The 26,169-nt window shown below is 47.8% G+C and overlaps 1 protein-coding gene across 8 annotated transcripts in view; it reads right to left on the reverse strand.

Moving 5' to 3' along the window:
- Positions 1-15,515: 15,515 nt before the first annotated feature.
- PIGN (phosphatidylinositol glycan anchor biosynthesis class N) overlaps positions 15,516-26,169 on the reverse strand; it is an 81,973-nt gene continuing 71,319 nt past the window's right edge. For 5 of the 8 annotated variants that reach the window (XM_053664264.1, XM_053664266.1, XM_037156407.2 and 2 more), the window contains one exon: positions 22,510-22,818. In XM_053664264.1, the coding sequence (XP_053520239.1) occupies positions 22,695-22,818 (124 nt within the window). In that variant the 3' untranslated portion in view covers positions 22,510-22,694. Of the gene's footprint in view, positions 15,664-22,509; positions 22,819-26,169 lie in introns of those variants that run through there. The other 3 variants (XM_053664268.1, XM_053664272.1, XM_053664270.1) reach the window with 3 other exon arrangements.

Raw genomic sequence — 26,169 nt, forward strand, 5'->3', positions numbered from 1 at the left:
TACACAGACAATGAGTACGTGCTTCGTACGTGTCTGACTTACTGATACATTTTTAAGGAAAAAATATGTTACCTGAGAGACATCTATCGCATTACTCTACACTGTCATTCCATTTTTTTCACTCCATCTCTAAATAACACTATGTTAAATCTCCCTGCTTTACTCCTCTTTCAAGTTTTTCCACAAACGTTTCAGTGCTTCAGAAAAGCCTGTGAGGTTCCAGGGGGAGAATGGGCATGAGAATCAAACCAACTCAGTTCGATGCCTGTGGCCTCTGAAGCTCCCAGGTTTCAGCTGGTGATTTTTGTTATAGAGCCACTTCTCCCCCCATGACAGTCCATCCTGGGCATGGCCTTGATCGTGTCCACAGTGACAGTGTTTCACGGAAAGACACCATTGTCCTACCACCCCCAGTGTGGAGAGCACTCTGCAGAGGGGTCAGAACTGGCCTCGTAGAAACAGTCACTGCGCACACAAGAAATGCCACAGCTCCCTTTCTGTACCACCTGTGCCCACTCCCACACCACGTCCCGGACCCGAGGACCTCTGTTTGCCCAGCTCGGAGAGAGGCCTACGTGGAGGCTTAGGCAGGCTGACACTCACAGACATGACCTGACCGTTCAGAGGATAGTCAGGGAAAGAAGTCCTGCTAAGCCTATGTAGTGACCAGTCTGTAACGTAATCAAATGTGCTCTGAAACCCAGGCGGCCGCAGGCCTTGCTGTAGCCTGCCTCCAAGGTCGGGCGTCAGCCATCGCTGCCAGCTCTGGGCGTGCTGGGCCCTCCGCCAGCCACAGGTGGAGTCTGTTTCCTCCTCCCGCATCCAAACTGGCCCTCAAATTTGCCTCAATCCACAGGAAACAGCAGAAGTCAACGAGTGGCGGCTCTGGGCCTAACCCATAAGAGGTCTGGTAGCTTCCACTTTTACTGTCTTGAAACCTCGAGCCTCCAGAAAAAGTGCCTGAAGAGAGAGAGAGAGAGGTGTGTCGGGGTTGGGGGGCCCGTCAGGCTGCAGTTCTGCAGGTCAGGGAGGTTCCACGGCAGAGCCTGTCCCTTGCCTCTTCCAGCTCCTCTCGGCTGCCGGCAAACCTCAGTGTGTTCCTTGGCTGACAGCCGCATCACCCGTGTTTCCGTTTCAGTTGTCACATGGCCTTGCGTGTGTCTCCCTGTGTATATGCATGTGTCCTCCTCTGAGGACACCAGTCATGTTGGATGAGGGCCCAGTCTCCTCCAGCACGGCCTCATCTTAACTCCTGACATCTGCAAAGACCCTTTTCCAACTGACACCACCACGTTCTGAGGTTCTGGGTAAGTGTGAGTCTGCGGGAGTCAATACTTAACCCGGTACAGAGACCGCCTGAAGGTGCCTACCCCAGGCAAGCTTCCAGGCCCCAGCGGCTGCAGGAGAGGCTCCAGGAGAGGGGGCGGGGCCGTCCAAATGACTTTGTCTGTTCTGTGCCCAAATTGCAAAACCATGAGCCAATGAACTGCTGGTTTTTAAGCCACTGAATGTTGAGGTGGTTTGTTACCCTGTAGAGGTAACCAGAACCAACCTTCTGAATCATGAGGGAGGTGATTCAACTAATCATAGATTTGAATTACTGCTAAAATGTTGTTAACATGTAAATAAAGTTACTAGTAAAGGGACGAACATACTGAGGTTTTTGCAAAAAGCTACTGCAGCTTTCATGAAGTATCCTACACATGATTTCATTAAGTTGTTTTTCTCTACCCAAGGGTTTCTGAGAGGTGACTTCCTGTGTAAAATGAGAAGGAAAAGAGGGGGCAGGGTGTTCTGGGCCTCGAAAGGAACCGTGAATTGTTGAGTAGCATGGAAGGAATGTGAAGTGCTCTGAACCAGAGAAGAGTTTTGTTCTTGGGAAGGACACAGGATTCACAATAGTTGGTAGCCCTGGGGAAGAAAAAGTAGGGGAATCCATGGCTGCAGCTGATGTCTGCATCAGTAAAGATTTGGAGGTGAACAGACCAAGGGGTAGACAAACATCAGAGCTGGCCCTGACCAAGTGTTCACTCACTCAACTCTCATCTCCACAAGTTCAAGGTTCCATCTTCTGAGAGTTTCGCCTCAAACCGGATGAAGAAAGAGATATGCTGCCAATTTTCCAGAACAACCACCCACGACTGCACAGGCCTGGCCAGTGTTAGTCTCTCATGACTCCAGAAGTATTCAGGCCTGATATAAAACATTGAGTGAGAAAATATAACTCGGGGGAAAATTCTCCAAGATGAGATGGATCGTGACTATGGCAGTCCACTGGGAAAAGAATCGCAGGTCTTCCCACAGAGCCAAGGACACAGTAGACTCAGACTTAGGTCAAAGACAGGGGCCCTTCCCACTTCCTCACTGTGACTGTAACTTTCTCAAGATGTCCCTGCACCTCTGGGCATTTCAGGTTTCTCATTCAGAAAAGGGGGATAATCATACACTACTTTTTTTAGAAGGCCATTGCGAAAAGCATGAAATTATAATTGTGAAATCTTTTTGAACAGTCAGAAAACACATGGCAAAGATAAGGTTTCATTGTTATTATTCATCATGTATTCAGCACATTGTCAGGGAAAAATATTTTCCGCAGGGCCGATTTCAATACGGCTGATGAAAGGGAGTGGCTGAAGAAGCCTGTGGACTGGTGGTGGCGACAGCAGCAACAGCAGCCACGGTCTCAGGCCTCCGCTTTCCACTTTCAGTCCCATCCAGGGATCAGGGACTTTCTACTCTGAGATGCCTCCCTGGGCCCCAGCTCTCAGGGACTATTTGCAATGCACGAGCCTCCAGTCCAAGTCCTCCGGGAAACTAACCTCCCGAAATCTCCTCTCCGGCTTCACCTGTCACCTCCTATTTACTGATGAGTCAAATGCAGACCATTGCCAAGACGAGGCTGTGTCTGGAGCACATGTTTTCTCCTTAGGGTCTTGATTACCAGCCAGTTTGGCATCTTACGAGAGGATGAGAAGAGAGAGGACTGAACTTATTGTTGTACATGACCATAAAGTCTCTGTACTTTTGGGTTTCTAAGCAAATCTAAAAGAAGCCAATCAAATCCTGCTAACTATGCACAAGACAATTTACACAAATGATGGCATCCTTTCAAATGTCTTCTAGTATTGACAATGTTCTCCCTACTTATAAATAAGATCATTGAAGGTAGGTCAAATCCTTGGTAACTTGCCTATAGCCACAGAGCTGGAACGCAGTAGAGCCGGAACAGGAACCTAGGTGGTCTGATTCCAGAATTCAAACTCTTGCTGTTACACAACACCTTGCTTGGAATCCTTATGTAAGAAGGCTGCACCTGATGGTGAAGCCCGTGCGTTCCTTCCAAACCTGGCTTGTTGGCGGCTGTTCCACCATCTCGGTGAGCACACAAGCTGTGGCCTATCTGGTCTTTTGGTGGAAATTTAGTCCTCTCTGTTTTACTTCTTTTGCCTATGAATACATATGTAATATGCGTCCTTCTCCCTCACCTTCTCGGTAACTAACTTCATACTATTAGCCCTTCCATATTCAACCCAATGATTTCTTCAGTGATGGTTACAATGAGAGTCCAAATTCCTAAGTAGGACATTTCAGACTCTTCAGGATTTCTGTCCCATCTCCCCTCACCTCCTCCTTTGCCCAAAGGACTGGGTGAACCACGTTAAAAATCGCAACCTGTGGGTCCCCTGTCTCCGTATTATGAATTTTCAGGTAGAATGATGTTCCCATCTAGGGTTAATTCTTATCAATATTTTTTTAAATCATTAATAGAAATTAAGCAGTTACCTGGGACAATAATTTCCCAGGCTAACTACAACATTAAGATTGTTGGCTGTTGGCCAAAAATGCTAACTCAATATGAGAATACTGATTATCTCGTTTGATTATAGGCTTTGATTGCCAGAACTGCATGGCTTTTAGACCCTGCACTCAAACTGAGAAGTAAAATAAGTCTTGATAAATGCAAATTCATTTATAATATTAAAAAAAATTGAAAGCAACATGGGGTGGGGGAGAGCACAGGTCATAAAAGTCCTCCTTGGTGATGGAAAGCTTAGGAACCAGCCGACCTTTATTTGTCCTTATTTTATCTCTCTCTTCCCTGTTGAAATCCTTCACGGTTTTGGCAGCTCATATAAACACTTCTTCCTCCATGAAGTCTTCTCCTATATTAAATATCACAGGGCATTAGTCTCTCCTTGTTTTTCGGTCCTATGACATGGGGAATATGCTGTTGTTACACACTTGTGCATTTCCTTGGCTTCAAGATGCCATCAGGTACAGCGGCCTGATTAGTCTATACCCACAGAGACAGAAAAGCACTACCAGCTAAATGACAGCCTGCCATCGTGATTCCTGCGTGTGAAAAGGTAAAAGAATGTGTTACAAGCGGATGGATATAGTATGATGAGTAGTCTGCACTCATTTCCCTTATTAGAATATGAAGAGGGCACTATTATGCCATTTTCATGTCTATTTCCCCAGGACCTTCTCTTGTGCCTTACATGTGGTACGTACGTAATACGTGTGTGCTTCACTGAACTGACAGCTTAGAATTGTCCCGAAAGACTGCTGCACGACACTAGGCTCATAGAGAAATTTCACCGTCGATTTCTGCCTTTTGCATACATTTATAGAGCAGACTAGCCTATAAATTCAACAGGGAAGACAGCACGCGATCCCAACGGTCTCCTCACCGACCTATCAGTTACAAGTAAACATTTTCACTAGAATATTATTTGTTAGATTGCTATCAAGCCTATTAGATAACTTGGAGTGCGGTACAGAGAATTTCACAGTTTCTAATCTAAAACTATTTACTTTTGAAAAAGTTTGTTTGAATCAGACAGCTCTCGCCTCCGTCCTGGGAAGATATCGTATTCTTGAAGAACCAATGGCTGTTTGGCTGGATAGGTGGACGGTGTAGCAGTCAACTAGCAGTGTGCTAACACTCATCACAAGCTCCAGCAAAACCTCACACCATGTAACCATCCATGTTTATTTAGTGCACGTGGTTGGCTGGGTGTTCTGCTCACCTGGGTGGGGGCTTATCCATGTACCCAGGAGAGCTGGTCTAGGTTGGGCCCAGCTAGGACAGCGAGGTGACAGTGGCTCTGCTCCCCACACCCCTCATCCTCTCCCTGGGGCCAGAGGCAGTGTTCTCATGGCAACCATCAGAGCAGCAGAAACTCACGGGCTTCTTCGACCTCAACTCAGAACTGCACGCTGTCGCTTTGGCTGCATCCAGCCAGCTGAGGCAAGTAATGCAAGTAATACATCCAAACTGAAGTCAAGAGACAGGCAAATACGGCCTCCTTCTTTGGAAGAGGGCCGGCAAAGCTACAGGAAGGGCTGAGAAGTGGGGGTCAGCAGTGTGATCGACTCAGCCATGCACAGCAATAATGGCATCCACACATAAACACTGCGTTTTTTCACAAATATTTTCTCATTTAATCTCACAATTGGACCAGAAGGGCAGAGCAGATATAACTATTCCTACTTTCCTGAACAAAAAGAGGGACATTTGGAGAACCTAAGTAACCTATTCAAGATGTATACTGTTAAGTGACTGAAGTGGAGTCCAGTCAGAATGGTGATGTATGTCAGATGGACAGGTAACAGTACCTGTCAGATCAGATAGAATCTAACGGGGACCAGAATTCAGAGCCACACTGCAGTACTTTGTGCATTGCCACATACAGTCCACGGTGGCCACGGGGTTGGTGCGTTTTCAGTAAAGAGCTGGACCAATTCAGAGGAACAGCAGTATTGGGCTTTATCTTCAGGAACAACCAGCCACACCCAAGATTTCTGGCAGGCGTTCTCTGGCTGGTTCTAGGCGACCCACCTGAACAAGCATCATTGCTTGTTTTGCTGCATTCACATTCATCTGCGAAGAGATCAGGCTAAGAGCACAAAGAATGACGGGAATCCAAATTTGCAGCAGCACAGAGAAGCAAATGGCACCGCACACTGAGGAACTGCTTACGGGTTTTCTGTCTTCAACTGATTGGCAAAACAAACAAACAAACAAACAAACAAACCGGTTTGGGGTGATGAACTGCAATGTGTTGGAAGTAATTGGTTTAGTAAGGAAAGGGGTGTTGATTTAGAAATATCGATTCTGCTACCCTCCTGGTGGATTAGACAGAGACAAAAGGAAATCAGAACTACCAGTGACATGAGAGTACATAGCTTCAGTGACGGTCACGTATGTCGCACAGCCAAGGCACTCCAAAAAAAACTGGCACCTCACTACCCACTCACAGCCATTTACACACAGAGGGAGAAAGCCTGGGTCAAGGTCACCTAAAGAAAAGAGAGTGGGGGTAGAAAACAGGAACTTAATGGAAGCTCCCAGTGACTGACTGTCCACGATCCTACCAATGATGTCTAGTTAGCTCCGCCACCCACTCCCCACTCCCCCGCCCTGCCCCCACCCAAGGTGAGGGCCCTGTTATTTGAACTGGGACCATCCTACACGGTCCTTCTGTTGCTTTATGTCAATTGCAAATTAGTATGTGTTCATGTGACTATAATGCATATTGCACCCTAGACTATAAACCTTAGGAGGGGAGAGGAGTGTCTTTCTGGTTCATCTTCCGTTCCCTAGGACCTGGAACATGCTTGCCACATAACAACCACTCACTGCTATCAAATGAGAGACTGATTCTCCCAAACCAAGTTTTACCCCTTCTGCCTCCCTCCAGCATGCTTTCTGTGGCCCTGAAGGGAGGGGAGGGGTACAGGAGTGGAACGTGTGGGGGGCTGCTCTTGACGAACTGTCCTAGCCCCTTCCAGCAGTTTCTCCTTGAGCAGAAGGCCCTTCACATAACCAAAGGAGCACTGGGGCTCTGCCCCTTCCCGCCTCTTTCCTGTCTCCTGATCTCTCACCACTGACCTCTCGAGGCACTGCCCTTCCATGCTTTTCTTTTGGTTCCAGGAGCACATTGCAGCTCCATCTGCCTGGGGACCACCGCACACACTGCCCCCGTTGCCCTGAACTCTGTCTGTGCATGTACCTGCCCCCCCTTCAATGACTCCCCACCAGCTGCAAGTCCACTGTCACCTTCGGGAAGCCTTGCCTGACTTGCCGGGCTGGGGTGGGCACTCCTTCAGCATCTCACAAAACCACCCACGGCTACGCTCCCGGCAGCACAAACCACAGCGGCCACTTTTCACTTGCTTGCATGATCACTTCACCATTATGTTCCTGCTGAACAGTAAGCTCCACGAGGCAGGAAATGTAATGATTTTGCTCGCCATCGAATGCCCAGGACTTAGCACTGTGCTTGGCATTTGGCCAGAACTCAATAACTGTGTGGTCAATAAATAAGTCAGTCAACAGAAGAAACCCACACGCCCCTCCTTTCTCTTTTCCTTAGGGATGAGTCCCTAGAGGCAATAGGTCTGGTCCTAAGAATAACTTCCCATTGGTTCTACCAATAAATTTGAATTCAAGTGACCTTGGCTTGAACCAACAAACGAGCCCCCACCCACTGCCCATAGTTCTTTGCTAATGTGTGGCAAGAATTTAACTCGCCACATGCCACCCCTTAAGAATCTTTTGATTAAAAAAAAAAAGAGAGAGAAATATCTTGTCTCCCCAGCCATAGCTTCATTCAAGGTATCACTTCTTACAACCAAACCAATCATTGGTGAGCCTGCTCTTTGTAACTCAGACAGTTATCTGCTTATCACTTGCATTTCAAACACCCCTGCGTGCACCCCACACACAGCCCCAGCTTGTTTGCAAAGAACGCTGATCGTGCTTCCAAACAACACTGTTCTCACGCGCTGGTGATTCATTCCCGCCTTCCTGCCTTGCTCCATTTGTTTCAGCATCAGCGGAGTTTCATTCTGAAGCTGGTGCTGTGACAGGAAGTGACTGGGGAGAGGAAGAAAGGGAAGAGGGAGGCGATGAGAGGGATGTTGCTTATTAAACCCACAGCTGGGGGCAAGGCAGCTCCATGGGGAACGCCCTTTAAGGGAATACCAAGTTCCCCCTCCACGCCCCCCCTTCCAGTGCGGAGCAGGGGAACGAGGAAAACTGGAAATGGAGAGAAGGCCTCCCTTTCCGGAATGACTGAGAGTCCCATTATCTACACTACACTTTTGGTTCCAGGGATCACCTGCGTGACATTTGGAAAAGTTGGAAGCATACAAGCAAACTGTCCCCAGAGAGTATTAATGAGATCGAGGAATGAGTTCAGTGATTCTTTATTACAACTCAATGCATGACCTTTTAATGGAGTAAAATGTATGTAAATACAAAACTAACCTGGGATTCTTGGATCATTGATTCCTTCAACAAATATTCTTCAGCCTCCATTATGGGCCATGGCTCTTTCCAGGCACTGGAGACGCAATAGTGAGAGAAACAGTTCTCCCTGCCTGCACAGAGTTCACGTTCTAATGGGAGGGATGGACAATTGAACAGCCAAGCAAGAAAATGTATGTCAGACATTAATATGTAAGGAAGTAAGAAGGGCAGAAGATTGGAACCCACAGTGAGGGAGGCTGGAGGGCTGGTACTTTGAAAAGCGGCCGGAGATGGTCTCATCTATCAGCTGAGCCACAAGGCTATGGGAGCGGGGAAAAGAGCAATCCCAGCAGATGGAGTAGCAGGTGCAAAGGTCCTGAGGCAGGGCATGACTAGTGTGCTTAAGGAACATCAAGGAGGCTGCCACTGCTAAAGCGGAGTGTAGGAGATAGAGTAAGAGGCAGTCAATTAAGTAGGGCTCTGTAGTCTACTATGAGAATGGTGGGTCCTACTCCTTATGAGATGGGAAATGATGGAAGGGTTTTGAAAAAGAAGTAACGTGGCCTTGACCAGTGCGACTCCATCGGTTGGGTATCATCCTGCAGAGACAGGCCACCAGTTCAATTCCCAGTTAGGGCATGTGCCTGGGTTGAGGGTTCGGTCCGAGTCAGGATGCCTACGGGATGCAATCTATGGATGTTCCTCTCTCACATCGATGTTTCTCTCCTCCCTCCCTTCCCCTCTCTCTAAAAATAAACAATAAATAAATAAAACATGAAAAACAAAGAGTGACATGACCTGCCTTATATTTTTAGAGGGTCGTGCTGGCTGCCGTGCTGAGACTCAATCACAGGGGCTGGGGCAGGGCCAGACGCAGGGAGGCCCATTAGACAGGAGGCCACTGCAATGACCCCGGCCAGAGGTGACGGGTCTCCGAAGCCGGGCTGTCGCAGAGGAAATGGTAAGACGAATTGTTTTCCAGGAGCTGCTGTAGCCAAACTCCCCCACAAACTTGGTGCTTAAAACAACAGAATTTTCCTCTCAGTCCTGGAGGCCAGAGGTCCAACATCAGTGTCACTGAGGCAAAATCTGGGCACCGGCAAGGTCGTGTGTGTCCTCCGGACTGCATTCCTTGTTCCTTGCAGCTCCTGGCGGCTGCTGGCTGTCCTTGACTTGTGGCCACATCACTCCAGTCTTCAAGGTCAGCCCTTCCAATCTCTCTGCCCCATCTGTGGGTCAGAGAGACCCACATCCCTTTCTCTCTGTGGGTACCAAATTTCCCTTCGCCTCCCTCTTACAAGAAAACACGTGACTGTATTTACCGCTCACCTAGATAATCTCCCACCTGAAGCTCCTTCATGTGACCATGCCTGCTCACTTTCTTAGCCCTGTAAGGTGACAGTCCCAGATTCCAGGGATGAAGATGTAAATATCTTTCAGGGGATGGGAGGATTTTCAGCCCACCACAGAAGTAATAGATTATGGATTTTCGAAGAAGTAATTAATGGGATTTTCTGATAGATTATTTGTTGGGTGAGAGAGAGAGAGGAATAAAAGATGATCCTAAGATTTTTGGACTGAACACCAGGACTCTCCCTCAGAGAAAGATTTTAGAAAGCCACAGGTCAGTGGCTGGTGTGGCTGAATGGATTGAGTGCTGGCCTGCAAATTGAAAGGTTGCTAGTTCGATTCCCAGTCAGGGCATATGCCTGGGTTGCGGGACAGGGCTCCCACGTTGGGGGCTTGCAAGAGGCAACCAATTGAGGTATCTCTTGTGCATTGGATGTTTCTCTCCTTTTCTTTCTCCCTCCTTTCCCCTCTCTCTAAAAATAAACAAGTAAAATCTTTAGCCCTGGCTGGTGTGGCTCAGTGGACTGAGCACTGGCCTTCGAACCAAAGGGTCATCACTTAGATTCCCAATCAGGGCACAGGCCTGGGTTTGCAGGCCAGGTCCTCAGTAGGGGCCATGTGAAAGGCAACCACACACTGACATTTCTCTCCCTCTCTTTACAAATGAATAAACTAAATAAATAAATAAATCTTTAGGGGAAAAAAGAACAGGTCAGAGAAGGGGATAAGGAGCTCAGTTTTTGGATATGTTAAGTTTAAAAGCCTACTGAATATCCAAGTGGTGATCTAAGTGCAGAGTTAGACATCAGTCTGAATCAGAGGAGACCGCAGGGATTACCAACCTGTGAGTCATCAGAAATTTGTCTCCATTTGTCTGATCGCATCCTTCAGACCGTCATGTTGTCGTCGTCTTTGGGCGAACAAAACTTCTTAATTTTAACATGAACATGTTCCCACATAATGAATGGGTTTGGTGCTTCTGTTCCCTTCTAGAAGCACCGTAGTTTTCCTTTCACCACATGTATTGGAATTGATTTGTTTAAATGCGCTGTGGGGTTGGAGTCAACGTGCATTTCCTCCCTCATGGGCATCCGATGGACCCGATGCGTCTGCACTGAAAACTGCCTCTCTCTCGCCACCCGGGTGCCACTTCCTCGGACAGCAACACTTCTGTGTGTGAGTTCACTTCTGCGTGCTGCTGTTTACCACTGCTTTATTGCTTTACCTCGTATGGGCACCACTGTGGCTTTCGAATAGATTGTGCCAACTTCATTTCTCTTCAAAATGCTCTTCACGATGATTTCCTGACCCTTTCTATTTCCATATGAGCTTTAGAACCAGCTTGTTAACTTCCATACAATAACCTGTTCAGATTTTGATTGGCATTTCATTCAACCCCCTAAATTAATTTGGGGGGGGAGAATTACAACTTTACATTTTGCCTCTTTACAAATATTCTCTCTTCCAAATCCATGAATATGCTAAACCCTTCCTTTTATTGAGATCGTCTTTAAGTTCATCTAATAATACTGGTGTTTTTAAATACAATAATGCTTAAAAACTTCCAGTGGATTTGTTCCTGGTCTTTTGAGTTTCTATTGCAAATGGTATTACTTTGAGTTTCATTATGCCCCCAGCAGTGTTGAAGAGAAACAGAGAAGCCAGCATCAGACTCTCTTGTCTCGGTCCCTGTCCAAGGCAGGACGCCCAGAACGTTTCGCTGTTAAATATGGGCTCAGCTGTGGGTTGCTGGCACTAATTGTTTCCCTCTACTAATTTCCCTTCTTCTCCTTCATCTGTTCTCCACCTTCCATAAGGATTTCTTAACTTCTCTTGGGTATTTTCCTTATCTCTTGGATTCTCTTTGTCTTTGTGTGTTCATTCATGTTCAAAATTTCTTTAGCTGAGTTAGGCTGCAGAAAGGAACACAGATAAATAGGTGTTCGACCTGCCATGCCAAATGAGAAGTCCCCCAGGAGTGGACATGAAAAGATCCATTTTTAAATTATGGTGTACTTAATTGTATGAAAATCCTGCCGCTTCCTAAATGGGTAGATTTGTATGCGTTTGTTTTTTTAAAAAATCTTCATAGATTTGAAAAAGTGTGGGAAAGAGAACTATGTCATAAGTGTAGAATTGTAGCTTCCTTAAATGTTAAAATAATAAAGACATTTTATTTCATGATAATGGGAATTGCACCTTGAGGTGCCAGAAGCTGCCTTTATCTCAAATGCTTTTCTTTAAAGTTAATATCCTGCTTCTCTGCCGAATTCCACTCCCCATCTCCTGCAGGAATCCCTTTAGACGACCCTGAATAATGGCCATCCAACCTTTGCTTAATGAAATACCTCCCACGCTGGGGACTTTATCCCTTCTCCTGTGGGCAGAAGCCAATATTCCTCTCACTTCCACACTGAAAGTGGTATCATTTAGATTTGCATTGTATTGAAAATACCAGAAAGCCAACTGAACAGTGGCTTTAGTAAAGCGAGGGTTTTACTCTTTTTTTTCCCCGTACTCATCTGAAGACATGCTTACTGTTTTTAGAAAGAAGGGAAAGGAGGGAGAGAAACATTGATGTAAGAGAGAAACACCTATCTATTGCCTCTTGCACATGCCCCCACAGGAGACTGAACTCACAACCGAGGTACCCCGACTAGGAATCAAACCTGCAACCTTTCAGTTTACAGGATGATGCCCAGCCAACTGAGTGACACTGGCCAGAGTGACTCTTTTCATATAATAAAGTGTCCCAAGGGAGGCTGTCTGGGATGGGTTGGCAGCTCCAGGGTGCCGTCGGTGACCTGATGTCTGCCCCTTCATTCTTAGGCCGTATGTGCAATGCCTTCAACCCCATGATTGCACGAGGTCTCCTCATACACACTGTCAGGCAGCCCTCCTTCGAGTCAGCCCCACCAGCTGACTCTTTATAAAGGGCATGCCCCAAGGCCTCAGCAGACCACCGGCTCTTACATCTTCTTGGTCAGACTGTGTCACCTGGTCACACCGACCACAAAGTTTGAAGTCGACATTTTATCGGACCACCCTGAACAAAACTGAGATTCGGTTATTACAAAAAGACAAAGACGATGTTGGGTCAGTGACCAATAGCGTCTGCCACGAGAGTTTAGCATCTTTTCCTTATTCACTCCTTCCCACCTAGACAGACAAGCAGTCAGAGGCTTCGGCAATAGCTCAAAGCTCAAGAAGCTGACCCTGAACTATCAGCAATAATGGGCATGGGGGTAAAGTCAAGTACAGAGGAATCACTGAGAACATACAGAGGAAGCAGAGCTTCCCTGGAAAAGGAAGCTCAACGAAGGCCCCTCTGGGGCACCTGCAGCTGGCCCGGTGGAGCTGGGAGGCTGGGAACAGGGAGATCAAGTTGAAGACCAAACAGAAGCAGCTGTTGGCCATGTTAGCGGGCCCTGGGGGGCGGCTCGTGCACACTCAGGGGAACAATTCCATTCGATACACCTGCAGGTAAGAATCATGCTTCCTTCACTCCGTAAATGCTTGAAATTACGGTTTGCTTATTTAAGTTTTACACTCACTAGGGCTACCTACGGCCATCGGCCCGAACTTGTACGACCAGCAGCAGCACTACATGCAGGGACACAGTGTCACTGACCACCCATTACTCCAGGGATTTCTTTTTTTTTGTGTGTGGCCCACAAAGACTGGTACCCTGTGCCAGGCTCTGGGCTGGGCACATGGCTTGTTATATCATTTATCTTCATGATGACCTTCACATTGTTGCAGTTCTAAAGAGAAGAAACCTGGGGCTCCCGAGGGAGCAGTCCTTTCTCCAGGGCCTCACAGACCACCAGTGGCAGGGCCAAGGTTCAAGTCCATGCCTGCTGGCCTGATGCGGAAACCATGTGCTTGTAATAAAAGTCCCTACGTGTTGCCTTGGAGCCAGAAACACACACACACACACACACACACATACACACACACACACACACACACACGGCCCAGAGGTATCGGGGATCTGCCCCAGGTTGACAGTCACGAAAGGCACAGCGGAGCCCTGCACAGCCTCCAAGCCCTCCTCCCCGCTCCTTTGACACAAACGGCGTCTGCATGACTGATGTCTGGCGCTCTGCGGCAGATAAGCTCCCCTTGTTGTCACAGATGGGCACGGTTTTCTAATGCTGATGGGCAAGACGTGCCATCAACTGCATTAAGGTTTTTACTTTTAGATGAAAAAACGAACAGCTTTGTAAATACTCCCACCCCAAATGTGAGAAGCTGGGGGAACTCAGCAGGACCCGCCTCCAGACACGCTTCAGTGTTACGAGTTTGCTGAAAACCAAACACGAGGGAAAATGTCTTTAAATCTATCCTCATAGCCTTTCTCCTGCTTCTCAGAGGAACCAGTCAGGAGGCCATTGACCCGCTTGTCACCGCGGTTGTCATCTGTCCTGCAGGGAAGCCTTCTCTGACCTGCCTTTCGCAACGAGATGCCTGCCCCGGCACGTCTGGAGCTGGCCTTGGCATGGCGAGGCAACCGGGACAGGACCCGCCCTCCAGCAGCAAGCAGCTGGCACACTGGACAAAGTGCATGAAATTACCGTTCAGAAGTCAGGCAGAAGGCAGCATGAGACAGTGATGCCCAAGAGATGAGTCTCACAATGCGCTTTCTGGCCTCAGCTCTTTCCAGACTGCAGCTCGGGCGAAGGGAGGCAGAACAGAGAGTTCAGCGGTCAGTCCCGCTGAGCTGACGAGACAGAAGTGCAAAGTCTGGGCCCTGATTACTGTCCCACCAAGACCGACGTCAAACATTACGTCTGTGCAATGCCCCCAGTCCCTCCCCCTCGTCAGAGCCATCAGGTTCCCTCCCGAGCTGCTGCACACCGTGGGGCACAGGCATCAATCACCTGCACCATAACAGCCCAATGCTCTGCTTGTACATCTCCGTCATTCAGTGTGTGTGAGCGGCACACAATCAGAACACAGTCAACCTTTGGGAAAGGAACAAATGAAAGAATTACGCAGCCTCCTAGATAGTCAGGAAGAGTACTCAGGCTCCAGAAATGTGAATATTAAGATGTACATGACAGAATAAGATTAATGTTATTATAGCCTTTTTCAATAGATAATTTAAAAGTAGACAGAAAATTAAAACACGATAAAACAAAAGGTCTGAGCAGCCAATCTGAACAGACCCAGGAAGATTGATTCCAGAGAACGGCTCACTTGAAAGCAATGCCAGCCTTCCTCAAATTTCAGAAGCAGCTGGAAGTTCCACTGTGTCTCATTACTATAGGTGCTACGGCCCCAAGCACTAGCCAACCACTTTATATGGATCCTGGCACAAGAGCAAAGATGAAAACCAAACTTTTCCCATTGGAGAGGAATCTGCTTTTAAAAGGAATCTGCTTGGGTAACAGTTACATAAAGTTTATTACTTTAAATGCCCATTATTACTTCAAAACGTACGGAACATGCCTTGCTCACACAGCGACTCCCCACAGCCTCCGTAGCTCTGGGTCTGTCACTGCCTCTGTCAAAAGACCTTCTGGAATGTGTCTGCTACATCTGGGGACAGGACCGGCATGTCCGAAGTAAGAAGGAGGTGACCCCTTTGCCGTCACACCGCGCTGCGGGACCTTCACTGCTGTAAATGTGCCCATCATTGTGGCCCCAGGAGGACTTACCCACAAGGGACGAGCTTTTAAAAAGACAGTAAGATGATAAATGGTTGTTTCTATTTAAATGGACCTCCCCCCCACCCCCTAGCACAGGTCTCACTCCAGTGGCATCACTTGATCTGCCATCCAGGCTACGGCTCACATGGGACCCCACAACCCACAGAGGGACCCTGCCGGACGGCTGGGAGTCACTTCCAACTCCCGTCCCTTGCTCCTAGCCATGACCATGATGATGAGGACAACCATACCTGACGGGTTTCAGTGTTGCATGTCCCTGGTCCTCCTGGGGGGTCGGGGGGTCTCTCTTGGCCAGCTGTGATGGCAGAGATTCAAGGTAGTGTCAGGCTGACAGAGGCACGGCCCCGACTGGATCCTCCTTCCAAGGCATCCGCAGCTCTGCAAGAATAAGTCAAACCACCTTAGGGACAGGCTTAGACCAGCCAGACCTTCTGTTGTACAAAGAAAGGAAAGAATTTCAAGGACTTCACATTATTTTGGTGGTAGGTAGTAGCCAGCAAAACATAGCCTTGACAAAGCTTCAGGAATTTTATGCTTAAAATTTTTAGAAGTTTATCCTCCTTCTTGTCTGTATCATGACTATAACCATTCAAGCTGAAAAGGATTGTGCAGGAAAGGGCAACAATTCTGAACAGTGCGTCCTTTTGAAAATGAGCTACTTGAGAACTTATAAAGTCACTGGTATTGTCATTGTCCCTTTCATAGCAACTGCCTGATTCTGTTCTCTTAGCTCCTTAGAATATGGAGCAAGCAAGGCCAAGGTTTCAGGTTCGCTTCCCAAGTACAGCAGTGACCGACCATCAGAGGAAGGAGAAAAGTCTTCGCTGGCAGCAACACACCCCACTCCTGAAAAAGAAGCCCAGTGCTTGCCTCTGGGTCGGGGACGAGCTCCGTCATCTCTCTCCGGGTGACAACAGCACAAAAGTGACTGAGCTCTGGGTGGTCGCCAGAGGTGAGGACTGTGAAGAGCTCAGGCACCACAGGCAGGGACAAGCCACAGGTGGGGCCGGGAGGGGCTGCCGGTGGCCTGGCCAAGGTCACTTCCCTGGGCCACCTGTGTGTTTGTGTCGTCCCCTCGAGGTGTGCCCCCCTGCGGTCCCTCCGTGTTGACTGGACAGGAAGGGGCAGTAGGAAGGGCTGGAGGGCGGAGAGGAATGTTTTCTCTCCTGGTGGCTTGAGGCCATTTCCCTTTTTTTCGGGCCCTTTTGGGTAAACAGACCCAGAGAAGCATTCCGGCTCAAACGTGTTTTCCTTCTTTCTCCTCATACCCTCACTACCCTTCTGCCCACCTGCCAAGCCCGAGGAGGTGACTGTGAAGCCAGGGTAGGATCTCTAGCATTTCAGGCTCATTAAACCAGCCTCAGGGAGGACACCTAAGGGCTCAGTGAGGGGAGAAGGAGAGGAAAGGGGGATGGAAGGATGGGTGGTTGATAAATGCATGAAAGGAAGTGACTTTTCTAGAAGGAAAATGCATGTGTTCTGCTGACAGCCAGTTGAACTGGCTCCATCTGGAAAAGGTGAATGTGATGAGGTGGGAAATGGGGTGTTACCTTTGGAGACTGCTACACCCCTGGACATTATCAAGGAAGAGCAAGGCCAGAGCTTCCAGGTGCCATAAAAGCTGCAGGTTGAGGAGGGGGAGGGGCAGCCAGGAACGGGCAGGGCGCAGAGTCCTCTGCAGGAAATGTACTGACTGGCGTTTAATTAAACATCTAACACAATGACAGTGCAGTCCACTGCACTGGGCCAGACTCACGAAGCCAGATCCGAGCCTCAGCAGCTTGGGGTACAAGCCGGCAGCCCCCTGGATAAATTAAGGAGCGGGTCCACTAGATAAATTAAGGGGGCCTGTGAACCCCTCCAGTCACATAAGCTCTCAAATGCAGGGGACCCAGGGGATGGCTAAAGGCTCTCGCCTCATTATTCTTCTGCCTCTGACCCCAGGAAATGTGGTCGGCACTGAGGTCCCAGACGGCAGCTCTGCCATCAGACTGACTGGAAAGGCCTCGTAAAGCACAAGGCCAGTTAACACTATACAAGACTTGTGGCTTCACCAGGGAAGCCTTCACTCTGGGCTCCGGGCCTGTCCCTGGGACGGTGCCAGGCCGTGCCATGGCATGTGGTGGCAAGTCTCTTTTATGTCAAGTCTGGACCAAGACAAGCGTGGATGTGGGTGGGGGGCTCCTGTGGGGAATCCCGTCCCCCATTCAGCATCCGGCCACAGGCCCCTCGAGACAGACTTAACACAAGCTTTCGGCTTTCTCATTGCCACCCAGTCTCTTCACACAAATACCAAAAATGTTCAAGGGAAAAAGAAAGTCTGAGGATCTCTTTACTACTTCCAAAAAAAAACACCCCAAAACCAAACAAACAAAAAGCATGGCAGGAATGTCTCAGAAAGCCAAAGCATCAGCAATCTTAGCAATAGAGAGTAATGAACTCCACCTTCAGGGCCCATGCTGGTGTTTGTTCACATAGCAGGGCGCACCATGGGCCTCGGACTCGTGACCCAGTAAGTTACGGGTTAGCCACATTGACTGGACAGGAAGGGGCAATAGGAAGCGCTGATGATTCTGTAGAATTCCCCTCCCCAGATGGATGTCTCCGGGAAGTGTCATAACAAATGATCGCAAATGGGACATTTACAACGGAAATTTAGTCTCTCACGGTGATGGAGGACAGAAGTCCTGAGTCGAGGTGTTAGCAGAGCCGTGCTCCTGGGGGAGGACCCTTCTGGCCTCTTCCAGTTTTTGGAGGCTCCCAGTTCCTTGGCCTGTGGCTGCACCTCCGCCTGCGCCTTCACGTGGCCTCCTCCTCCTCCTGTCTCTTCTAAGGACACCTGCCTTAGGACACTGAACGTATGGCCCACCTGGACACTCCAGGACAGTCTCATGTCAAGACCTTTAACTTAATTATATCTGCAATGACCCTTTTTCCAAATAAGGGCATATCCTGTGGAAGCCACAATTCAACCCACTATACTAAGTATACTACAGACTTCCAGGTCTTTATGAAACTTCAAGGGCTTAAAAAACAGACAGCTAATACGCACTACCTTTCTTTGAGAAGGGAGGAAACTCTTTTTGCTTTATAGACCGTTCGGGAGAGAGCTGACACATGCTCCAAGTGAATGGTGCGGATCTGGTACCACCAGCGTGCCCCCCGACACTTGCACAGGCGCAGGCAACTAAAAAGCACGTTTTCCTAGTCGTATGATTTACACTGGTTATCCGCACACCAATGAAAAGTCTGGCGTTCACATCAGATGCTTAGGCATGGTGACTACACTTTCAAAAGCAAAAACCTACAAATGCTTTTATGTACATTTCCGGACAGAACAGAATGTTTAGGGGGAAAACTATCCATCTTTAAAAAGAAAAGTCTCATACTAGTGGTGGGATCTTGGGCAAGTTTTTTAAAATTCTTCTGTGATTCAGTCTTCCCACCTGCAAAATGGTATAACCTACCTCACAGGTTTGTTAAGAGAATTGAATAGGTTAGCCTGGCACATCACGAGGGCTTTATGTTTTATCACAAATGTTTAAAACCAGAATGAGAAATCGAAGTAAACATCGAAGTGATATGTTTACAGACACATTCAAAGTGTGCACATCAAGTAAAGGTCTTGGTGGCAACAGAGATACTGACAACATTTTTTAGGGAGTGAATGACTTGTGGAATAACTGGGGAGGGTTACAAATCAGTGGGAAGGAACCAAGGGAAAATGGGCAGCAGAGGTGGCCACGGAACCTGCAAGGAATGCCGCTGAGCCATTCTGTCCCGCTGATTCCAATTTAAAAAGCATAAGGTGAAAGGCATACACAACAGACACTTAAAATTAAGCTTTGGACTTGTCATTGTCCTTGTGTTCTCAGACACACCAATGAAGTGAACTCTCTTTTATTGGCTAAGTATGTGAATGAAGAGGACTGGGGTATCTCAGTTTAACTTAGCCATCAATGGCTCCTAAATCTGGGAAATTTTCTGTTCTAGCTTGAAAATCTTCCCAAGAACTCAGACTGGCCCAGCTTCGGACAGATGTGCACCCCTCAACTAGTCAGCAGGTGTGAGGGACCCAATGAAACACCAGTGGGCACCCGTCAGAGACACAGCATGGGCCCGCAGAACCCGGCACTGCACTTGAGAACTGATGGTGACTGCTTCGTGAAGATGAAGACACTCACATACAGGCCAGTTCTAACATGGCTAAGAGGGAGGAGGGCCGCAGGGAGAGGACATGGGGCCAGAGAGAAGTGCACAAAACAGGAAAACCAAGGGATGCACAGACACTCAACCAAGCATCAGCATCTATAGCAGTGAGTCACGAGAAAACAAGGCAATATTTGCTGTGAATTTATTTTTCTGGTAAAGGATGTAAAAGTATGAAGCTGGTCTCAGTTCTGATGGGGCTGCACCTGCTGTGCATTGACAGGGATGACCACCTGGTAGCCTAAGAGGTCCCCGCAGGAATGACCAAATGATGACAGGCGTCATTTATACGGGGGCAAGGAAAATCGCTGGTACATTTTCAAATTTTCCCACATTAAGGATGAAAATGGTTTTCCAGCTCTCGGGAAAACAAGATTCAATGACGCACGCAACACCCTCTTCCCGAGACAGGTTGAGGATTTACGTGCAAAAGTACATGGGGGCGTTTCAGAAGTAGGTTGACCTTTCAGAAGGCAGACGTTGAGGCGGGTTCTGCGGTCAGGCCCGTGGACATTTTGGGCACACTGCCACCTCCTTCCCTTCGCGATGCCTGTACCGAGCTAAATTCCTAAGAAGTGCCGTAAATAGACCTGTTTAACTTTGACAAGGTGCTGCTCAAATAGGTTTGACCAGGAAACCCATTATATTGGGACAACTATTTGGTAAATTGCAGGCAGGCTGCAGTCAGTTCCCTAAATCCTTAGGGTTTTGTCCAAGATTTATCCATGGCTCATGTGGCATGACAAGGATTTCTTGTTTTCTTAACCTGATATGCCAATGCCCACTTTAATTATTATGGCGATTCCTGTTTTAAACCATGGGATTCAGTGACTGTGCTGAGTCTTCACTTGGAAATGTGGAATTCATCATCAGGATGAAAAAGTAAACGCCTTTAACAGAAATGTTTGACTTAAATCTTCTTTATTTTTTTTCTGTTACTCAATATAAAAACAAGCATTTCCAAACGCTTTAGGACTTTCGACCAGCTGAGCAACAGGAAAGGCTCCCGAGCTGTCTCAGGTGACTCTAGGGGCCCAGACACAGCAGCAAGGCGAGCCCCCAGCTGCAGGCGCTGACCTGTTCTGTAAACTCACACGGACTCGAAACAGCGTCTGAAGAGCAAAATAAGGATAAAGCACGAGGCACCTTTTACGGTGTTGTAACAAAATATTCATCAATTCTTCTGGGTGAAAATTTGGGAAAGGATGAAAGGCAAAACTGATATAAAAGGAGTTTAAAAAGTATTCTCAAAGTCGTTGTCTCTGGCTTGTGGAAAAAACTGACCCAGAATCCTCTGAGGCAACGAGAAAGTTCACGGGCTCTCTGCCAACGTCCCCGCCTGCCGCAGCGGCCTCCCAGCGGTCCACCTGTCTGACGTCGAGGACTGCTGCATGAGGCCTTATCTGAGATGAATACGGCTTTGTTTTTTATACTGTAATGCTTTTGCTGGTATAGCACAAAGTACTATCAGAAGTGAATTATGATTCTATTTCATCATAAACAGAAGTGAAGAAAGTCCATACTGCCAAGTTGATTTTTGAATCTTCTAAATTGTATCTGTTGCAGGGTAAAAGGGGAGAACATGGGAGACATCTATAATAGTGTCAACAATAAATACATAAATAGATAAATAAAAAGAAAAGAAACTGCATTTGTTCACTACCTTGCCGATCTGAAAAATCTAGTCATTTGTAGAGGGCTTCCTCATCATTAATGTGAGTTAGAAATACTATAACTCACTTCAAAAGCAATTATTTTTTTAAAATGGGACTCCGACCAGTGAGGCTGAGTCTCAGTCACCATCCTCGGCATGTCCAGGGCACAACGCCAGTGCTACAGTGACAGTAAAGGTCACTTGATGAAGAAGCCACAGAAAAATTACTTTCAAAATATTTTGTCCGTAAGAATTAGTTTACAAATAGAAATTAAATTTAACGAGAGGACTTTAGGACTTTGGGCTAGAATCTCATAACCAGTAAGAGAAGCAATTTTAACACGGATCCTGACGGCACCGTCAGAGAGTCTAACTGTGACCTAAACTCGGTCATGGGGCGCTGTCCCCATCGGGAAGGCCGCACCTTGCCTGCCCCCCCCCCCCCCGGGGCCGGCTGCCTTTGCCCTTCTCCACACACCTCCCAAGGCCCCTCTTCTGTGACTTGTTCCCTGCGTCCACGCAGCCCAGCTGGCTCACTTCTACCATCTCTGTAACTTTCAAATAAACTTTGGTTTCAAAAAAAAAATAAAGAACTATGTAAAAACAATGCCTACTAAAAGCTATGGAGTTAACAGAAACTGAATGTACAATTTTAACAAATTTCCAGCTCTCGGGAAAACAAGCTTCAATGACGCACTCAGCACCCTCATCCCGCGACAGATTTACGTGCAAAAGCACGCGGAGACATTTCTGAAGTATGTTGACCTTTCAGAAGGCAGATGTTGAGGTAGGTTCTCAAAGTCCTTTTAAAACAAATCCTTTTTTTTTCGTTTTGCCTCTGGACAAGATACCAAGCCTTTTTTACTTTTGTATTCCCAGAAATTCCATGGGAATCAAGAAATAAAAAAAGTAAAGGTCAAGCCTGCATTTAGCTGGCTGGCTACGAAAACCCTAGAAACAGCACTAAGACACACGCTGCGTCCTGGAGAAAGACGGACAACTGTGAGCACTTCTGCTTCTCTCCAGAAGCCTCTACAAATGTGAGTCACACATCCTGAGGGTCTTTCGACCCAGAGTCAGTGTGTAGTGGTCCGAACCACCGGCAAAACCAGTTCTGAGACTTGGTAAGTGTTTTCGGTGCCACCTGGGGATTTCCTTCTCGTCCAGCTGTCCAGCTGACTTTGAACGTGATCAGAAATGTCCCCAGCAGCCTTGTCCTCTGCGCACGCAGGGGGCCTCGCAGTTGGGGACGATCATGGCAGGTGCTCAGAAACGTCAGGAAGAAGAGCCGCCAGCTCAGGGAAAAATGAAAACGGAGAGAGCTTCCCACAGACCTCATCACTACCCGACGCACGCAGAACCGAAAGAAAGGAAGCTCCTTTATTCCAGACAACCCGTAAGTCCCCGATTCCACATGAAATTTTCTTTACAGGAGCAGAACACACCGCACAGCAGTTCCCATCTTCCTGCTGTGTCCTCGCGAGCTTTCAGGGGAAAAGGACTCGGAGAAGCAGGATCCAGACGATGAAGGGCGGCTTCAGCGACATCAGATGAGATGGCTTTTGGGTTTGCCACACAGTCTGAGTTTCCTGGTCGTGAGCTGCTGGGCCAGGGCGTTGAGGAACACGAGGACAGTGGTCATGACCATGACAATCACGTAGTGGCTGATACTGTGAAGGAGAGACAAAGGTTATGGGCAGACAGAACACACCGGAGGGCAAGCCTGAGATCCCTCTAAACAACGTTTCTCCATGTGCATGCAAAGGCACAGAATTCCAAAGAACGCCAGTGACCTTGAAAGAGGTACCAAAATGTTAAAAACACATTTGTTAAAGAAATAGTGATGAATGTAAGTAAAACTGTAGTATGTTATGAAAATGTCTGACTGGTATTAGCAGTGACCGTGTCTTTGTTACCAATGGAACTGAACTTCAAAATCCAGCTTTTAGAAAAACAAAGAAAAGGTTCCCTAACTCCTGGGCCCTTGAGTCGTGTCCAGACTCAGCGTGCCCACAGCTGAAGCGCTCTGACATCTCAGACCCATCCCACACGCTGACGTCAGTGAGAAGAACTCTGACGGCACCGCTGGCATCGCCGAAGAAGAATGTTGCTCAAACTCAAATTCAGCAAAGTCACAAGTTTTAGGCACGGAATCTAAACTAAGGGGGGAAAAAAGAACCCACATCTCTTTATTAATCTCAGAGTCAGAGAGACTGTCCCCCTGACTTTTGGAAACAGACTGAATAATGAACACTCTTAAAATGACCCCGCCACGTTTCTTGTCTATCGGCGATAGTAAATGTTCAGACTGTCTTTTTACACGGAAATTGTACTGTCTACACACAACATGGTTTGATGATAAATGGAGAAGCATGGGAAGAAACTGAGGTATAGATCTGACACACATGTAATACAGCAGAGGCTTCCCACACCGATTCCGGTGCAGATTGGCATGTTATTTATTTACAGTGGCTACCACAGTTACGCTGAACTGTCTACCTCCGTGACAGATTCACCTGTTTCATAGCCTTCAATGAAGGAGGGAGAATGGCTCAGCAGGCCTGAAACCAGGCTGACTGGATGGAGGGAGGCCAATTTCCCCCCCTGTCCTGGCCTCCACCCACAGCAAACAGTCCTGGTGCCAGTGACAGAAGCCCCTCCCCAGGAGTGGCTCCCAGGATAAACCCCAGGGGACACATCTTCCCACAGCTGACAGGGAGATCGTTGGGTGCGAGTTAAACAGGCTAGTTACCTAGAGCCACTGGGATATTAGGGGAAAAGAAAGAGGAGGCTGTCAGGTCCCCCTCCCCCTTGTCAACAACTCCAATCCCAAGGTCGGTGGCTGGCCTAGGCCAGACCAAGCCCAGCTCTGCATGCAGTGGGGTGGTGCCCACAGGCACCTCCGCACCGTTCTGCATCCTGGGCCAGGAAAGGAGGGCTTCTTACTCTGAGCAGGTTTGATTTTTATTTTTGGTACTGTTACAGTCTTTAAGCCAGAGCATCCGACGGGAAAGTGCTAGTTTGGTAAGCTCGCCTTTGGGAAGGCGCCGGTTAGGATTTTCCTATCTGGGATGTTTCTCTAGGTTCATCTTATAAAATAAATCAAAGGAGAAAAGACAAGTTGGCTAATGAAAACCAGAAGCCACAACTAGTTATGTTACAAGTCGGGTCTGGTCTAGAACGGGCCTCCTGACCTAAGAACAAAACAATAAAATCTGATCCTTAATTGCTAAACAAGTATTAACATTAAGAAAGATTTCTGAAACTTTTGTTTTCGCTGTAAAAGTAACACAACAGGATCCTGGACTTGTGGCCTCTGCCCTGGCCTGCCAGGTCCAGGGACAGGGTGATGATCTGTCTTTCCCTCCCCGTGACGCTGCAAAGGGCCAATGCGAGGCCTGGCAGGCCTTCAATTAATATTTGTTAAACGAACTATTAAAGCCAGTGAAGTATAATGAAAGGGAATCAGAGAAACTTCTGTTTTCTGTTATCCTGGAAGATTAAGTCAGGACTAAAATCAGACTCCTCTAAAACAGAAATCATAAACATATAATCAAAATTAAATGCTTAAAAACATCCCAAAATGTTTAAAGAAACGAGGAGAGTCTCTACCAATGTGAAGTAAAACCAGCCTCCAAGACACTAAGGCATGAAGATGACTGTCGTGCGGGCATCCGAAGTGACGGTCAGAACCATGGAGGGAGCAGAAGGCCCTGGCCACAGGGACAGGGGGGGTCACCACAGAAAGCCCGCTGCTCAGGGGCTCACTTCACACTCGGGCACGGGTGTGACTTCTCGTCAACCCATCAGCCCTGTCCGCACACCTGTGAACTAGTGCGCTCGGTCTCCTGGTCAAAGCACTTACCGTCCTGTCTTCTCGAAGTTTTGTGGTCCTCCTCCTCTCCACGGAGGTGACCCCACTTCTCTCATTGAGCAAATGCTGAGAGCAGAGAGAGGACCTCTCACCCCACACCGACTGACGCACCCAGGTCCACGTCCAGACGTGCCCCGCACGGACCCTGCGTCCCACAAACGCCCCTCCTTTTCGGGTCCCGCTCCAACTTTCCCACTCGGGGCTTTCCCTCTGCAACTGCCCCTCCTCCTCTAGAGTTATGGGTGACTTGTTTTTCCCTACGCGCTTGATAATATTTTCTGTAATATGATTGTGGCACATTTCTCTGTATGTGCTGTTTACGAATTACGGTAGGCTGAGCCAGAGAACTCTTAGGCTGCGTTGATAAACATTCGACTCTGTTCCATTTCTGTTTTTCACAGGATATTTCAAAATCTACACCGGTTCCCGAGACCTAAATCCTTAACCAATAAGCGAAACTCATGGTCGCAACTTCATATTCTAGGAAGGGTTGCTCCCCATCCCAGCGGCTGACGCTCGGAGTCAGAGGTGTGATGAGTGAGGAAGTGCAAACGGCCCGATCCAGAGCCTTGAGGGTCAAGTCCAGGAAAGCTACCTGACCTGGGGGAAGACCAGGCCAGAGGGCTTGGTGAAGCAAAGCCATGAGCGCTGTACAAGACTACACTATAGAGAGTAAACTAAACGTGGCAGATCCACACCCCGGGGCGCTGTTCAGCAAGGAAAAGGAAGAAGGTACTGATAGATGCGGCATTAAAAACAAATGCCAACACTCATTTCGCTAAATGAAGAAGCAGCCAGACGCGGAAGATTACAGTGTAAAAGAACAGAAAAAAACTTACCGGGGAGAGGAGAGGGGGTGTATTAAAAGAACTAATTAATTTAAGATGCAGGCCAAAATATTAAATATCATGATCTCTTAACAAGTTAAGTTTTGTAGAACAGGGAAGAGACACGTTCTCAAACTCAGGGGAAGTCTGTTTATAAAAGACACAGCTCACTCGTCTCTGTACACTGGCCTGCAGTGATGGTTCTTGGCTCATTTACGCCAATGCCATTGGCAGGGACAGTCGTGAGGCTCATCATCTTCGCACAACTGAGCCATAAGGCATTCAGCTCGTCCCAATTTCCATCAGTCAAGTCTGGTGTC

The sequence above is a fragment of the Artibeus jamaicensis genome, unplaced genomic scaffold (genome assembly GCF_021234435.1).
Source record: "Artibeus jamaicensis isolate MK-2021 breed Jamaican fruit bat unplaced genomic scaffold, CSHL_Jam_final contig_354, whole genome shotgun sequence".
Lineage (NCBI taxonomy): Eukaryota > Metazoa > Chordata > Mammalia > Chiroptera > Phyllostomidae > Artibeus > Artibeus jamaicensis.